The sequence below is a fragment of the Drosophila virilis genome, chromosome 5 (genome assembly GCF_030788295.1).
Source record: "Drosophila virilis strain 15010-1051.87 chromosome 5, Dvir_AGI_RSII-ME, whole genome shotgun sequence".
Lineage (NCBI taxonomy): Eukaryota > Metazoa > Arthropoda > Insecta > Diptera > Drosophilidae > Drosophila > Drosophila virilis.
In genome coordinates this window covers 6,144,297-6,158,331 of record NC_091547.1, presented here as the reverse complement: position 1 = coordinate 6,158,331, position 14,035 = coordinate 6,144,297, and the positions used below count along the sequence as shown (strand labels likewise).

Here is a 14,035-nt window from a genome sequence, read left to right as displayed (position 1 = left end):
CGTTAATATAGGAAAATATATACATTTATATACTTTGTTTTGTATTTACTACGTTTCTTAAAGTTACTAATGCAGTTGGTTGTAAATATGTATATTTTAAAAAATTTACAATATCAGGTCTGTTCTTTTTTTCTTGGTGTTTTCTTTTTGCTTATTCGTTTTTTCACATGTCGAAAGAAATTTCCGCATAAAAGCAAAAGGCAACAGAAAAACTAAAATAAAATTGAACTCAAGAAATCAAACTATATATAAATTGTTTACGTTTTTTATTGGTTTTATTTTGTTTTTATTTTTTTTTTTTATATATTTTTTGTATTTGTTTTATATTGAATGGTAAGTAAAAAATTGTAATATTTTTTTATTTTGTTTGAATTTTTCATACTTTGTGTTTCAACTTCAAATCATAAACAGGGTCTGAGCGCCGTGTGTATATATGTATATATATATATATATATATATATATGTGTGTGTGTGTGTGTGTTGAAAGTTGTTAAGTGGCAAATATAAGTCGAAAACAATTTAATATAAATCAAGAAGATTGCACAAAATTAAAATGTTTGTATTCATTTTGAAATGTGAATGGGGTTTGTGTGGGATATAAAGCTGGTTGTTGTTGGTTGTTGGAGCAGAAGCAGGCGTGCGTTAAATAATCTATATATATATATATATATATATATATATGTAAATATATGTGTAGATATATATATATATGAATATATATTATAATTTCAAAGTACATGCTTTTGTGTAATTCAATTCAGTTAATCGCTGTTCCAATTCAATTTCTCATCATTTCAATTTGAGTGTTCGTTCTCACTTCTTTATACAATTACAAACGTTTCTTTTTTTTTTTTTTTTACCATGCACTTTCCCAAAAGAGGCGAAATATAGTAAACTTATAACTCGGTTCGGATTGGCGGCGTGTCACTTCAAGAAAGAAACACACGGCACTAAAAAAAAAAATTAATAAACAAACAATAGATTTGTAATAAAAAATAGAGCAGCAATCGCAATAGTAAATATTTAACATTTTATGCTTACAATTATAAATCGTTCTTGACCGTAATTTGTTATTGTTTTTTTTTTTTTTCCATAAAATATCATGTTTTCAATCAATTAAATATGTTGTTGCAACCACTTTTAACAAAACATTTGTTGAACTTTCTGCTTAATGTTAAGTAGCTTGAACTAATTAGAATATTATGCATTGAAATATGGTTATAAAAAGAAATTGGCATTTAAGTCATATTTTGAGGAAGGGGACAGGAGGGTAAGGCAACAAATGGGCAGGAACAAGGACAAATGGGAGCAAAATCTGGCGCTAATATAATGTTTCTTTTTGTTTTCTTTTTCTTTCTATGTATAAATGCAATTTCAAGTGTCTGAGCATGTTGTGTGTGTTGGTGTGTTCATGTGTGTGGGGTCAGAGTTTCTCTGTATCAAATTATACAAAAATAGTTTTTATCATTTTTCGTTTGTTTTTGAATTGCATTGTAGAAAAGCTCCTGGGAGTGAGTGAACAAGAGAGACAGAGAGTGATTGAGAGGGGAAAGAGATTGAGAGTGAGAGAGAGAGAGACAACCTGTACCATTTTTGACACTAGTTTTCGACTAAGGACCTCGTTCGAGCACGCCTGCTGTTGCTGCTCAACGCCCGACAGTACGCCCGCCCGTTCCGTTCCGTTCTGTTCCGTTACCCAAAATCCCCGTCGCACTCTGCGGCTGCCGCTGATTGGACTACTGCTTAGTTCTTCGGTCCCCACACGGAGGTAATGGGCGTGGCCGCAACTGAAGCACCGCCAGCAGCGAAGACTGGGAAATCCTCCTGCGATTGGGTATTGGGTGCAGTTAGATTCTTGGCCTGCTGTTTCTTCTCCCACGGTGCATCCTTGATGATGAAACCGTTCTCGTTGCTGCCACCACCAGCACCAGCAGAGCCAGAACTGGCGCCGGCGCCGCCAGTGAGGAAGGCACCGACAGTCTGCGGTTGCGGTGATGGCGGCAAATTCTCCAAATAATCGCGCTCATAATCCTCGGCCATGCTCAAGAGCATTTCCTTGGCATTCTCCACATCCTCCTCCTTGCCAATGATGGTCACAGCATTCGGATTGGCTTGAGGATCATCGGCAGATGGGAACTTGATGTCCACCTAAGTTTGGAACACAAAAAAATGTATTGATTAAATATAATCATTAGATTTTCAGGGCTCACCTTGTAATCGTCAATGATCTTGCGAATGGTGCGTCCACGATGGCCAATAATGTGCGAATGGATGCGCGTATCGATTTCGATGACATCGCGATGCAGCGTCTGCAATTCACCGACAATTTCCAGGATGGCATCGCGTGCTGCCTCGGCCTTGGCCTGGTAGCCGGTAATGGAAATGATGCGCTGATTGGGATCATCGCGCTTGGGCAGCGAAATGTTGACGTCGTGATCGGCGCGCAGCTTATTAATGACAGCGCCCTGGCGACCAATGAGCTTGGAGTGATACTCTGGATCGACTTCTACTTGGAGCACAAATGAGCGCAGCTCGCGATCAGCACGATCTGCCTCGTAATCCTCAATCATCTTCTCGAGTGCCTCTCGTGCCTCGGCCACGCGTGCTGGCGTGCCGGAAACCTTAATGATGTCCGACTTGAGGTCGCTGGGCGGCAGCTCGACATGCACATCGTGCGTGGACATGAACTGACGCACATTGGCGCCACGCGGTCCAATGATGGTGCGATGCAGATCGAAAGGAACATTCAGCTCTTCCTCGATTGGTATTAGATCGATCAGCGCCTGCTTGGCTGCATTGCACTTCTCGATGCGTCCGGTGATGCGAATAACATCGCATTGACGCACCGGCGCCGCGCTGGGCTCACCCTCGCCGCCCTCGCTGCCATCACCGTTCACGCCGTTGGTCAGACCCTCGACGGGTTCGGTGGCATCACGATCGGGGAACTTGATCTGCACATCGAACTCGGAGGTGACCTGCTGCACCTTGAAACCGCGTGCGCCCATTATGGTGCGATGCTGGCGTTGGGGTATGACCACCTCAATGGTTGTCTGCGCCTCCAGATCGGCGACAGTCTCCTCGATGCGCTGCTTGGCCGCCTCGATGCACTCCTTGGCGCCCTTGATTGTCACCTTGTCGGAGTTGGTGCCGGGGCGCGGGAAAGATATCATCACGCCGCCGCACTCCTCAGAGATGCGATGCAAAATGGTGCCGCGCTTGGCCACAAAGTGCTTGTGGTGCTTGGGATCAACGGTAACCTCGCCCTCGGTAACCTCATCGCACTCCTTGATGATCGCCTCCAGCTGCTCTTTGGCCTTGTTCACGCTCTCCTCCTTGCCAATAATAATGATGGCCTCCTTGTCGCTATCCTCGTTAGAGGGAAAGATGATGCGTGCACCCGTCGCATCCCGAATCTTGCGTATGGAGGCACCATTCTTGCCAATGAGGAATTTATGATGCTGCTGTTTGGCGCGCACCTCAACGCTGAACGAGGCCTGCTGCCTCTCGTTCGCCAGCTCCAGCAGCTGGGCCTTCGCCTTCTCCACATCATCTTTGGGACCACGAATGGTCACCTGTGAGAGTCAAGAATTTAAGATTAGAATGGCTGTGGAATACCGCCGATTGCTGCACCTACCTTATCGCTCTTGGAATCGCTGTTGGGGAACTTGATTGTGACGCCGCCGCACTCCTCCATAATGGAGGATATCAGTTTGCCGCCGGTGCCAATGATGGAGTTGTAGTATTTGGGCGAAATTTGCACCTCTTCGGTGACAATATCAGAGAGTTCGTTCTGAATCTTTTGGATGCGCTCCTTGGCCTCCAGTACGTTCTCTTTTTTGCCCGTAATAACAATCACCTCGTTGGTATCACCCTCGGCGGGCAGATCGATTTTCGTTTGGGTCTCGTCGCGGATCTTCTTGATGTTGGCGCCGCCCTTGCCGATGACAAACTTGTGGAATTGCTTGAAAATTGGCACTTCGATGATGTGCGATGACTCCTGGATTTCCTTGACGAGCTTCAGTAGATCCTTATGGCATTTGTCCACATCCTCCTTGGGTCCGCGCAATTTCACAATATCGGTGTTCTCCTGTGGTGTGGGTATCGTTATTGTTACCTGGCGATAACGATCCTTCACCTCACGAATCTTCTCGCCCTTGGCGCCGATAATGGAGCGATGCAGGCGACGATCGATGATCACATCCTTTGACTTTTCGTTTTCCAGTTTGTCGATTTTTTCTTGTAATTCAAGCTGCGCTTGGCGCACACCCTCCTTGGGTCCTTCGATGCGTATATTGTTCTGGCCCTCGCGCTCTTCAATATTGATGTTCACCTTCAGTTCATCCTTGAGGCGATTCACATTGGCGCCCGCCTTGCCAATAATATGCTTGTAGTACGATGGATTCACGGTCATCACCTCGTACGTGAAATTCTCCTCATAGTTGCGTATGATGTCATTCAGATAGGAGACAGCCCTGTCCACATTCTCGGGATCGCCCTCCAGCTTGATCTTGTTCTCCAAGCAGTTAACATTCACATTGGGGCAATCCTCCTCGAGCTGCTTCATGTTGGCACCCTTGCGTCCGATCACATACTTGTGTATCCAATGCGGCGCATTGATCTCCACAGATTTCACCGAGTTGGCCTTCTGGTAGACAACGGTGAGTGCATTACCCAGCGCCACTTGGGGTCCACGCAGTGTTATCGTCTCCAAGATGGAGTCATTGGGCGGCATCTCAACGGACACGCCAGTCAGCTGCAGGATCTCAGCAATTGTGGAGCCTTTGGGTCCGATGACATAGCGATGCTGGGGCTTGGCCACCTCAACGCTAACCGTTGAGCATTTCTTCTCCATCTCCTTGTAGATGGCCTCCACCTTTGCCTTGGCGGCGGCAACAGCTTCCTTTTCGCCCGAAATGATGATCTCCTCCTTTTGCACCTGCTGCGGTGGCACATTGATCTTGGCACCCGTCTCCTCCTGCAGCTTGTTCAGATTTTCATTGTAGGGGCCCACAATGAACGGATGATAGATCTTCGGCACCGTCGTCCGATCCGATGACTTTTTATATTGCTCCGCGGACAATTGGCGTATCTCCTGCTCGGCACGTTCAATGCCCTCCTTGGTGCCGGCAATGGTTATCACATCGCTCTCATCACCCTGATGGGGTATATTGATGCGCGTCGAGGTGAGACGCTCAAGCTCACGCAGCCGCTCGCCGCGTTTGCCCAGAATGACGCGATAATGTTCACGGGGTACGTTCACCTGGCGGCTGGCCTGCGTCGAGAAGCTCATCAGGATCTTGCGACGCGCATCGAGCAGTTCACTCTGCTTGCCCTTAATGAGGAACGTGAGCGATTGATTCTTGCCGCTGACAATCTCAATCTGGGCGCCCGTCTCCTTCGTTATCTGCTGGCAGATGCGCTTCGACTCGCCCTCGCCGAATTTCTCAGATTCCGTCGACTTGCGCTCCTCCATGGGCACATGCAGAACCTACAAATGGCAAGATGCGGCAATCAGTGGCATTCAACATGACAGATGTTGCACATGTTGCACTCACCTGAGTTTTCTGCGAGCTGGTTACACGCGCAATTGCCGGCGCAGCGGGGCCAAGGGGCGCGGCTGCGGATGAGTTCGTCGGCAGAGCCGGGAACAGATCGTCATAGCTAAATGCGGGCGTGGCATTGCCAGTGCTGGTGCTGCTGGTGGGCGTGGCCACCGGAGTGGGCGACGATGGCTGCTCGTTGGACGACACCAGCTCCTGGCCATTGTTGAGTGCGTTTGGTTGTTGCTCAATGTTAGTTGCTACAGAAAACAAAATAAATAATAATATAATTAGTGCTGTTCCAAAAGGATTCGATTGAGTCTGGTTTACCGTTAGATTCCTCCATGACTGCTGCTTGCATTACTTAAAAAAAGAGAAGAGTCCTTTTTCGTTCCAAGTCGTTACAGTAACACTGCAAATAAAAAAAAAACCAAGAAAATACAGGGTATAAGAAGATGTCATATATAGAACTAAGAATTTATAAAATACTCGCCCAGCATATAAGGTATTATAAATTATATATATAGGGCAATAAGTCTTATAGTATATCCATACTTTGTGATCCCTTTAGCACTTGTTTGTTTTCCTATCTCTACAGGAATTTGTGTACGTATTCATGGACATATTTACATTTATATAATCGATCTGCAATCATACTGCTGACCCAATAAGCTCTCATATTTATCTAAAATACATTTGTTTACGAGGTATTGTATTAGTTGAAATACCTAAAGTTTCAAATGACAAACAAATGGTATAATTTTTATGTTATTTTTTTGTTTGTACAACTGTCGCTTAGCATTTAACTGAACTTTGTGAAAGCTGAGCTATATATGTGGACATATGCACACATATATACACATATACATATATTCTTTTTATTTTCTTTTGCTGCTCGCTCGCCTGGTAGCGAACGAAAATAAATCCTAGATAAACCAGAAACACAGGCATTAGGCACATGAGAATCTACTTTGGTCTTGATAAGACTGCGACCCGCATGTCGTTGACGCTCGAATGATAACAGCGTGCTTTACTAGGTATAGAGGCGGAAGGAGGGCGGGGCCTCGACTTGCTCAGCTGATAAACCAATTCTATTTGAACGCTAGACATTAGTTCTTAACTATACAAAATGCGAAATGGCCACGTAATGGCTATGCCAAATAATAATGGGTATATACAAGCTAACCTATAAATTTATGTATTTATGTATGTATGGGTGTACGTATGTGTGTATATGTTGACTCCATGTGGAGGTCGGCTTTTGAGCATCGGCTGATAAGTGGACAGTTTTGGTGCTCTATCAGCGGACACGCTGGCAAAAGTTTTCAAAGCAAATATGTAGCTGATAGCTATCGATCTGGCTGATAACGAGCCAAGATATAAATACAAACGCATAAATACAGAGGTATGTACAGTGTAAGTGCACTAATACTAGTGCATGTTATATAAACACTGCCAGAAAATGTCCGGTTTGGACCAGTGAAAGGTTAAGAAACGGCCACAAAGCTTGTCTAACAGAGAGAGAGAAAGAGAGAGATCGAGAGTAGCAGCATTCTTTGTTACGAACGATTTCATCTGAATACCGTTAAAGACATGCACTTGTTCCAAGCTGGTTGTCCATGCGTGCGTGTGTGTGTGTGAGTGTGTGTGTGTGGTTTTCTAAATCAGCGCCCAACAAGTTTTTTAGCCTACATTTTTCTTCTGCTTTAGCAGCAGCCAGAAGAACAACAAAAGACGTTGCCACTATCACCGCCATTGGCTTCACGTACACACAAAATGAACGAAAAGAAAAGAAAATCCATCTGTGCCAAGCCGATGTCGAGATACCCTATATAGGCTTTACCAACACAACAATTTGTAGAGTTCATATTGCAAAACTATTAAGCCAAACTATGAATTTTATTTTCTTATTGCTGCCTAAAAAAAACTAAACCAAACAGCGCCAAAGCTAAATTTCTCCTGATACATGCTCATGCATTACAAACTGCATGACAATGTCATTGATGCTCCACACGCATAAGCGTATAAAAATGTGTCAAAAGAAGAAACACGCTAAATGTAAGCGAGCAAGCGAGAGAGGGAGAGGGAGTCTAGCTTGATGAAGCGCTGGGCGGTTATAAGGAGGGGGGAGCTATAAAACCGGATGATAGCCGGCAACTACATAAAACGATCGGCAAGTGTGTGCGTGTGTGTGTGTGTGTGTGTGTACGTATGTATGTATGTGTTTGTGTTCAACGCTGCATGCGCACTTCTTGATTTTTCGTGTCGTCGTCGTTTTAGTATTGGTGGCTTGGCACCTTTCGAGGCAGCACGAAAATAAAAAAAAGACACAGGTAACAAAAAATAACACAAACACACACATGTGCACATGCAAATGTTTATATACATATGCATGCGCTGCAGCGACGTTGATGTCGTCAAGACAGCCAAAGTTCAGCTTGGGCATTTTCCATGCACATTTACATAAAGAAACTCTTATTTTTTTCTTTCTTCTTTCTTTTGGTAAGTTGCTTAGACCAATATTAATTTAAATGCTGTTATTTAAACAAATTGTGTCTGCTTTTTTGGCTTAAAGGTACTCCATGCTGTCAGATGTGCAAAAGCAGCTATATGTACATATGTACAAAAGAGTAAGCTAAAAAAAAAAAAACCTTGACGTAGCCAGTTTTGCATGAAAGTCGACTGCATACCTGAAAAAGAAGACATTTACTTCTTTTAGCTGGCAACAGCGTTGCTTTTACCACGCTGAATATGGCTTTTTTTTTTAAAGACTCAGCGGTATTTATAGCATTTTTTTTATATTGCTCATTTCGAAAACTAGCTTTTATACTGGCTGCAGTTAGGCAGCACTGGCTGTGTTTAAAAATGCTAAATTATGCAAATGTATACAAAATATTGTGTGGAGTTATGTACGGTAACGTTATTTTTTGTATTATTTTTTTGGTTTTTTAGTGGTTGCAGGTTGTTCAACTTACTGTACTGTAAAATCCAAAAAATCCGGCCTATATTTGTCCTTTAACAAAATCCAGTTTGATCAACTTGGCGTGTCTCCAGCTGGAATACACAATACACAAGAGTTTTAATTATTTAATGTGGTATATGTTAAGTGCATCGCAACATGTAAAACAGCAAAAGGCAATAAAGATGCCACCCTTTAATATGAAACAAATAACAAAAGGAAAAACATGTTTTTGTGCTGCCGCCCCAAATGCGCTACACTGAATGCAATTTGGTGGAGCATATGGCAACGTTGGCAAGCCGCTGCCGTGTTTAATAACAGAAATGTGCATAAATTCCAGAGAGTCCGGAATGACAGGAAGAGCGGGAGAGAGCGACCGCTGCCCTATTGCAGAAGCTTGCGGCGACCTTTATGCATAAACATGCGGGCCACTTATTGGACAATTATTGTTTTTACTGCAGTTGAGCGCACAAAACTGGAGCATAAAATATATATATATATGTGTGTGTGTGTGTGTGTGTGCGTAGGCGGAAGCGAACGAGTAAGCGAGAAAGAGCGCTGAGTGGGTATTAGTACTAAATGTTCTGTACGAGTGAGTGCTGTCGCTTTATTTGGGTGAAAGGCCTGTTAAGGTTTCAACTTGTTTGATCGTGTGGGGGCCACTTTAAAATTTGGGCATTTTGGTTAGATGTACTGTATGTATGTGAAAGACGAAATACTAAAAGTTCAAAAATCGTATGGCTCACGCTCACACACACACACACACGCACACACACAGACACTCATACAAAGGCACGCGCGCACTAACACAAATACAAAATCCGCCGCCACCGCCAACTATGTATGTATGTCTGCTGTTGCTGCTCCCGCTGCTGTCAATCGGACATAGACACACATATACATAAGTATGTACGTGTGTGCATAGTTTTATTGGTGTATGCGTGGACGACGTTGTAGTCTCCGCCGCCGCAACCGCCACAGCGGACAACGAAATATGGCTCTGACTTTTGTGTCTTTCACTGTGTGCGTGTGAGTGAGTGCCCGTGCCCTGCATATGTGTGACGACGACGACGACGACGACGACAGCGACAGACAGCCCGTGCGGTGATAATACTATTGAAAAACACGTTGTTTTCATTCGAATGATTTAAAGCGATTTTTATATATGTAACATATTCGGCATTTTCAGTCGAACATGGGCATTAGACTAAATTATTTGTAAAATGCAAGCAAGAAGTTTCCACGTTGCGGCAGCCGCGGCCTCAATTTTCTCTCTAGTCGCCGCCGCCTTGCGGCCCACACAATAGTAAATTTAAGCACATTTTTTTTTAACTTGTGCAATTGAAATTGCTAATTTAAGCGCGCACAGTTTGTTTTGGTATTTAAACGCATTTGTTTAAAATGGTTTTTATTAATTTAAGTTTAAACTTTCTACTTAGAACTGCAATACGCACACGAAACGGATATCAACTCCAAGTAAAGTGAATGAATGAGCAACTGAGCGAACGTGGCAAAATGCAGCGTGTTGCCACATGGCGGTTTCGCAGTGGCAGCGCTGCGGGTAAAAGAAATTCGGTGTTGCCAGTCGGTTGGCATATTGTGGGTGTTTCGCTGGCGCAGCTATCGATAACAAAAGTGGCAACGCCTGTCCGACTTGTTGCCATCCATAGCGCCATTCACAACAAAGACAAAAAAAAAACGAAAAAAAAAGAGCGAGTGACTTTTTTTGTGGTCTTACTCTATTAGCACGGAAAACACCCGTTCTCTTGGCATTTCCGAAAGCACAAACTATTTATAGCACAATCAAATTTCTCACGCGGCAAACACAATATGCCAAAACTAAAGAGTTTGCTGCCCAATATCTTTGGCGGCAACAAAGAGGCGCACACAACAAATATGAATTCGGAAGGACGACTAGAAACAGATGCATTGCCGATCAGCGAGACGGATAACAATAGCGGCGCCCTATCGCTGCCCTCCAATACGCCAACAGCATCAGCAGATCTAACCGAATCGGTGTTGCGCGAACTCTCCGATCCCAATTACAATTCCATGGATGTGGTGCAATCCGCGCAGATACCGGGCAACGCGCTGGTCAATGGCAGCAGCAGCGGCAGCAGCAGCGGCAACAACAACAACACAATGAACACCATGAATGTGCACAGTGCACAGCAACAGGTGGTGATGAACTTCTCGAATGCCAGCAATTTGCATTTTGGCTCAGTTTATAATTTTAATCAAAACCTGAGCGCCTGCAGCTCACGCAAAGGCAGCACCAGCACCACAGAGGAGGTGGCGAGCGCCATTCCACCAGCCGATGGTAAACGTCATGTGCCGCGCAAAACGGTCAGCATTGTGGCCATGATGCAGTCCCAGCAGGAGCCCGACGAGCGACTGCTCGACACGGTCGCCACGCATCTGGGCGAGGGCTGGAAGCATATTATGCGCGAACTTGGCCATTCCGAAGGTCAGATCGAGCAGGCGATTATCGATCATCAAATGCACGGCAACATCAAGGAGGTCAGTCAGTCAATCAACATATTTCACAACTGTTTTTCCAGCTGATAAGCTGCGCCTTACGCTTTTGCTTGCAGGTCATCTACCAATTGCTGCTGATGTGGGTGCGCGGAGCGGATGACGGGGTCGCCACCGTGGGACGACTCACCACGCTGCTGTGGGAAAGCCAGCATCGCGAGTGTGTGCAGCGCATGAAACTGGTTTGGAAGGCGCTCGAGAAGCGCAAGACGTCCAGTTAGCTGATCACGAAAAAAAAAAAGAAACGACAAAACAAACAGGAAGAAGCAAGATGAAAAACAAAATAACAGGGCATTTCGGAGCGGTCTTAGTTAGGCCTCTAATTTAGTTGTTAAAACTTATAAGTTTTAGTACATATTTGTCACGCCCTTTTCTGTGCACTTAAGCATTATTTTTCTGTGCAATATTATTTGTTAAAAATTTGACAACCAATTTTGACAAACGGCATATTGTTAAATACCGTTAATATATATATATATATATGTATATGTATATGTAAACTTCGAATAAGTGCCTAACTAGTTTGTCCTCAAGCAACTTTATTTGTTTCCAAATGTGATATTTCGAGTGCAAGTTCGTTGTGCAATATGCATTTTTCACCCAAGTAATCTACAGACAATAAACAAGCCGTACATCTGTGCGCCTTTTATTATGTAATCAAGTTGATATATATATATGTATATATATATATATAATATGTATGTATGTAAATTCGTGGCAAATCTCACTCAAACGATCTTTGTGATCTTTGCGCTAAACATATCAATTAACATTTGCGCGCCATTGCCATTGACGGACTGATAGTCCGGCAGCTGTTCCATGCGCGACACCCAGCCGCTGAGCCGTGGATAACGCCTCTGTTCGATGGGCGCCAGGCCCAGCAGGCTGGCCACCGACGAGATGCAGCTGTAGTCGGCCAGGGTGAGCGTGCTGCCGCACAAATAGTTTTGTTTGTCCAGGAATGCATCCAGAAAATCGTACACCTCGTAGATGGCCTCGATTTTGCTGCGCGGCACCTCCGTCTCGTTGCGATAGAACACGGGCAGGGCTATGTTGCGTATACAGCCTTGGAATATGACGCCCGACTCGAAGTGCAGGCGCTGATCAACGACGGCACGCTTATAGAAATCCCTGGGATACAGTGCATCATCTTTGCCGTATTTGCGCACCAGATACGCCATTATGGCATGCGAATCCCAGATGCATTTGCCATCATCCTCCAGCATGGGCACCGTGTGCTGTGGATTCTTCAGCGTATACTCCCTGTTCCTGTGCTCACCGGCCAGCAGATTGATCAGCCTGTACTCGTACTGCAGACCCAGCGCGTGCAGGGTCATCTTGCAGGCACGCACCGGTGGACTCGGCTCCAGGCCATACAATACCAGTTTACCCATTTTTATGCCAAGTCGAGAGACGTCTGTGAGCTCGTACGGCTGTAGCTGGACTGAAGCTCTCTTTCTCTCTATCTCAACCCGTAATCGTGTGCGAATCGCTGCTTGCATTAATTACTATATCATTTAATTCCGTTTCGTTTCGTTGTTTATAAATGTATGTATATAGTTTTTCAGCTGTCGCGACTGTCAATCCCGTAATCCGAGGGGCTTGCCGGACTAGCATGCATCCATTTTAATATATTGTACGTACAGTAGGGGCGGCACTTGACTTGTCAATTATTTATAATTGAACAGTCTCTTTTTTAGATACCATTTCCAATTAATTATGTAAACAAACAAGATAATCAAATAAAATCTCAAATGCTCAAATGGTAAAAGTTCTACTTTCGATCGATTGTTCCTGCGTTTGGGTCTAAGAAACGTTTCTAAAACTCAAACTCAGACAAATTCCATTCTATAAACAATTGTTTTCTAATGTTTATCATTATTTGCGCTTATATAACAAACGATTAAAGTTATTTGCGGAATTCTTGGAAAACCTGTCTATATTTTTTTTCAATGCAATGACACTGTTTTTTTTTTTTTTTGTTTTTAGCTTATCAGCGCGATAAGAGAATCAAGTCGATAAACTGATAACTGTTGTTGATAACCCACAAAATGTGTAAGGTAAGTGCGGCGCAGGTATTTTAAGCCAATCGGAAAAAGGTCAGTGCTCCTCTAACTAACAGTTTATATTTCAATTATTATATTGAAGGTCATAAGGACACAAGCTAAGATCAAAAGTTTTAACATTTAAAGAGCTTCAGATTAGATAACTATATACAGATAAATATATATGTATATACTAGCATATCATAATCAATCTTCTAAATTACAAAATGACTCAAGGAATCTAATAAATGTTAAATGTTAAGCTTAAAGTTAAGAGCGCAAAGATAAGACTTCTTCTAGGCTAACTGCTGCCTTAAGCTAAGAGAGCGATTTAAAGTATTTTTAAGAGTAAGCTATTGTCAATGATGCTTTTTATATTCCTTACCTGCGATTTTGTCAAATAAAGAGAGTTCCCGCTCACGTATGCCTTACTGTTGTTTTTATTTAACACGTGCTCAGCATTTGCTGCTGTTCCCACTCTTCTCTTTTTTTATGTGTGGCCACTGTGAACTTTGTTGTGACTGTTCCCACTCGTCTCTGCCGTTATGTGGCCACTGTGAACGTTGCACAAAAAGTCCCGCTCCTTTGGCATTTTCTGCATACACCGGCAGCTGTGCTCTGCGCTACATCCAAGATTAGAGCTTGGGATATTTAACGGCATCAATCGACGAGATAAGACCAAAGTCGTCAATGGTCAAGCCTGCACGAAATCGTGTGCTGCGGATTCTTCTGCAATTCCGTGCGTTTACGTACTGGGATCGAGGTCACACAGCTTCAGCTTGATCATGTTGCCGACTCGTCAGCTGAACCATCACTGAAGTGTGAGAAGAGCTTTTACAGCAGCTGCCAAAATATTTGGCATATGCTCTTAATATGCTAATTTCATAGTTACCTTTCGCGCTCTCTCTCTCTCTCTCTCTCTTTGAAGAGCAAACTCAATTGGGCAGCAGTTTATG

General features: G+C 43.8%; 3 protein-coding genes across 3 annotated transcripts; 1 reads left to right on the top strand and 2 right to left on the bottom strand.

Moving 5' to 3' along the window:
• Window positions 1-249: 249 nt before the first annotated feature.
• Window positions 250-10,052, bottom strand: Dp1 (satellite-binding protein 1 Dp1). The gene is made up of 7 exons (XM_002050948.4): window positions 9,954-10,052; window positions 8,516-8,594; window positions 5,871-5,952; window positions 5,556-5,800; window positions 3,635-5,488; window positions 2,211-3,572; window positions 250-2,148 (listed from the first exon to the last, which is right to left on the bottom strand). Exons 3-7 carry the CDS (start codon window positions 5,899-5,901, stop codon window positions 1,744-1,746), a joined length of 3,897 nt encoding a protein of 1,298 aa, XP_002050984.1. The 5' UTR covers window positions 5,902-5,952; window positions 8,516-8,594; window positions 9,954-10,052; the 3' UTR covers window positions 250-1,743.
• Window positions 10,053-10,174: 122 nt separating this feature from the next.
• Window positions 10,175-11,691, top strand: imd (immune deficiency). The gene is made up of 2 exons (XM_002050949.4): window positions 10,175-11,019; window positions 11,094-11,691. The coding sequence occupies exons 1-2, from the start codon at window positions 10,330-10,332 to the stop codon at window positions 11,253-11,255; spliced, it is 852 nt and encodes a 283-aa protein (XP_002050985.1). The 5' UTR covers window positions 10,175-10,329; the 3' UTR covers window positions 11,256-11,691.
• On the bottom strand, window positions 11,665-12,500 carry LOC6625450 (glutathione S-transferase 1). The gene has a single exon (XM_002050950.4). It carries the CDS (start codon window positions 12,426-12,428, stop codon window positions 11,763-11,765), a length of 666 nt encoding a protein of 221 aa, XP_002050986.3. The 5' UTR covers window positions 12,429-12,500; the 3' UTR covers window positions 11,665-11,762.
• Between the last annotated feature and the right edge of the window lie 1,535 nt (window positions 12,501-14,035).

Bases quoted from the DNA above. Each gene is read 5' to 3' on its own strand.
- Dp1 (XM_002050948.4), bottom strand. From the start codon at position 5,901: ATGCAAGCAGCAGTCATGGAGGAATCTAACG. The intron at 5,489-5,555 runs GTGAGTGCAACA...TGCCATTTGTAG, and splicing joins CCAGCTCGCAGAAAACTCAG to GTTCTGCATGTGCCCATGGA. The intron at 2,149-2,210 runs GTGAGCCCTGAA...TTCCAAACTTAG, and splicing joins AGATCATTGACGATTACAAG to GTGGACATCAAGTTCCCATC.
- imd (XM_002050949.4), top strand. From the start codon at position 10,330: ATGCCAAAACTAAAGAGTTTGCTGCCCAATATCTTTGGCGGCAACAAA. The intron at 11,020-11,093 runs GTCAGTCAGTCA...TTTTGCTTGCAG, and splicing joins TGCACGGCAACATCAAGGAG to GTCATCTACCAATTGCTGCT.
- LOC6625450 (XM_002050950.4), bottom strand. From the start codon at position 12,428: ATGGGTAAACTGGTATTGTATGGCCTGGAGCCGAGTCCACCGGTGCGT.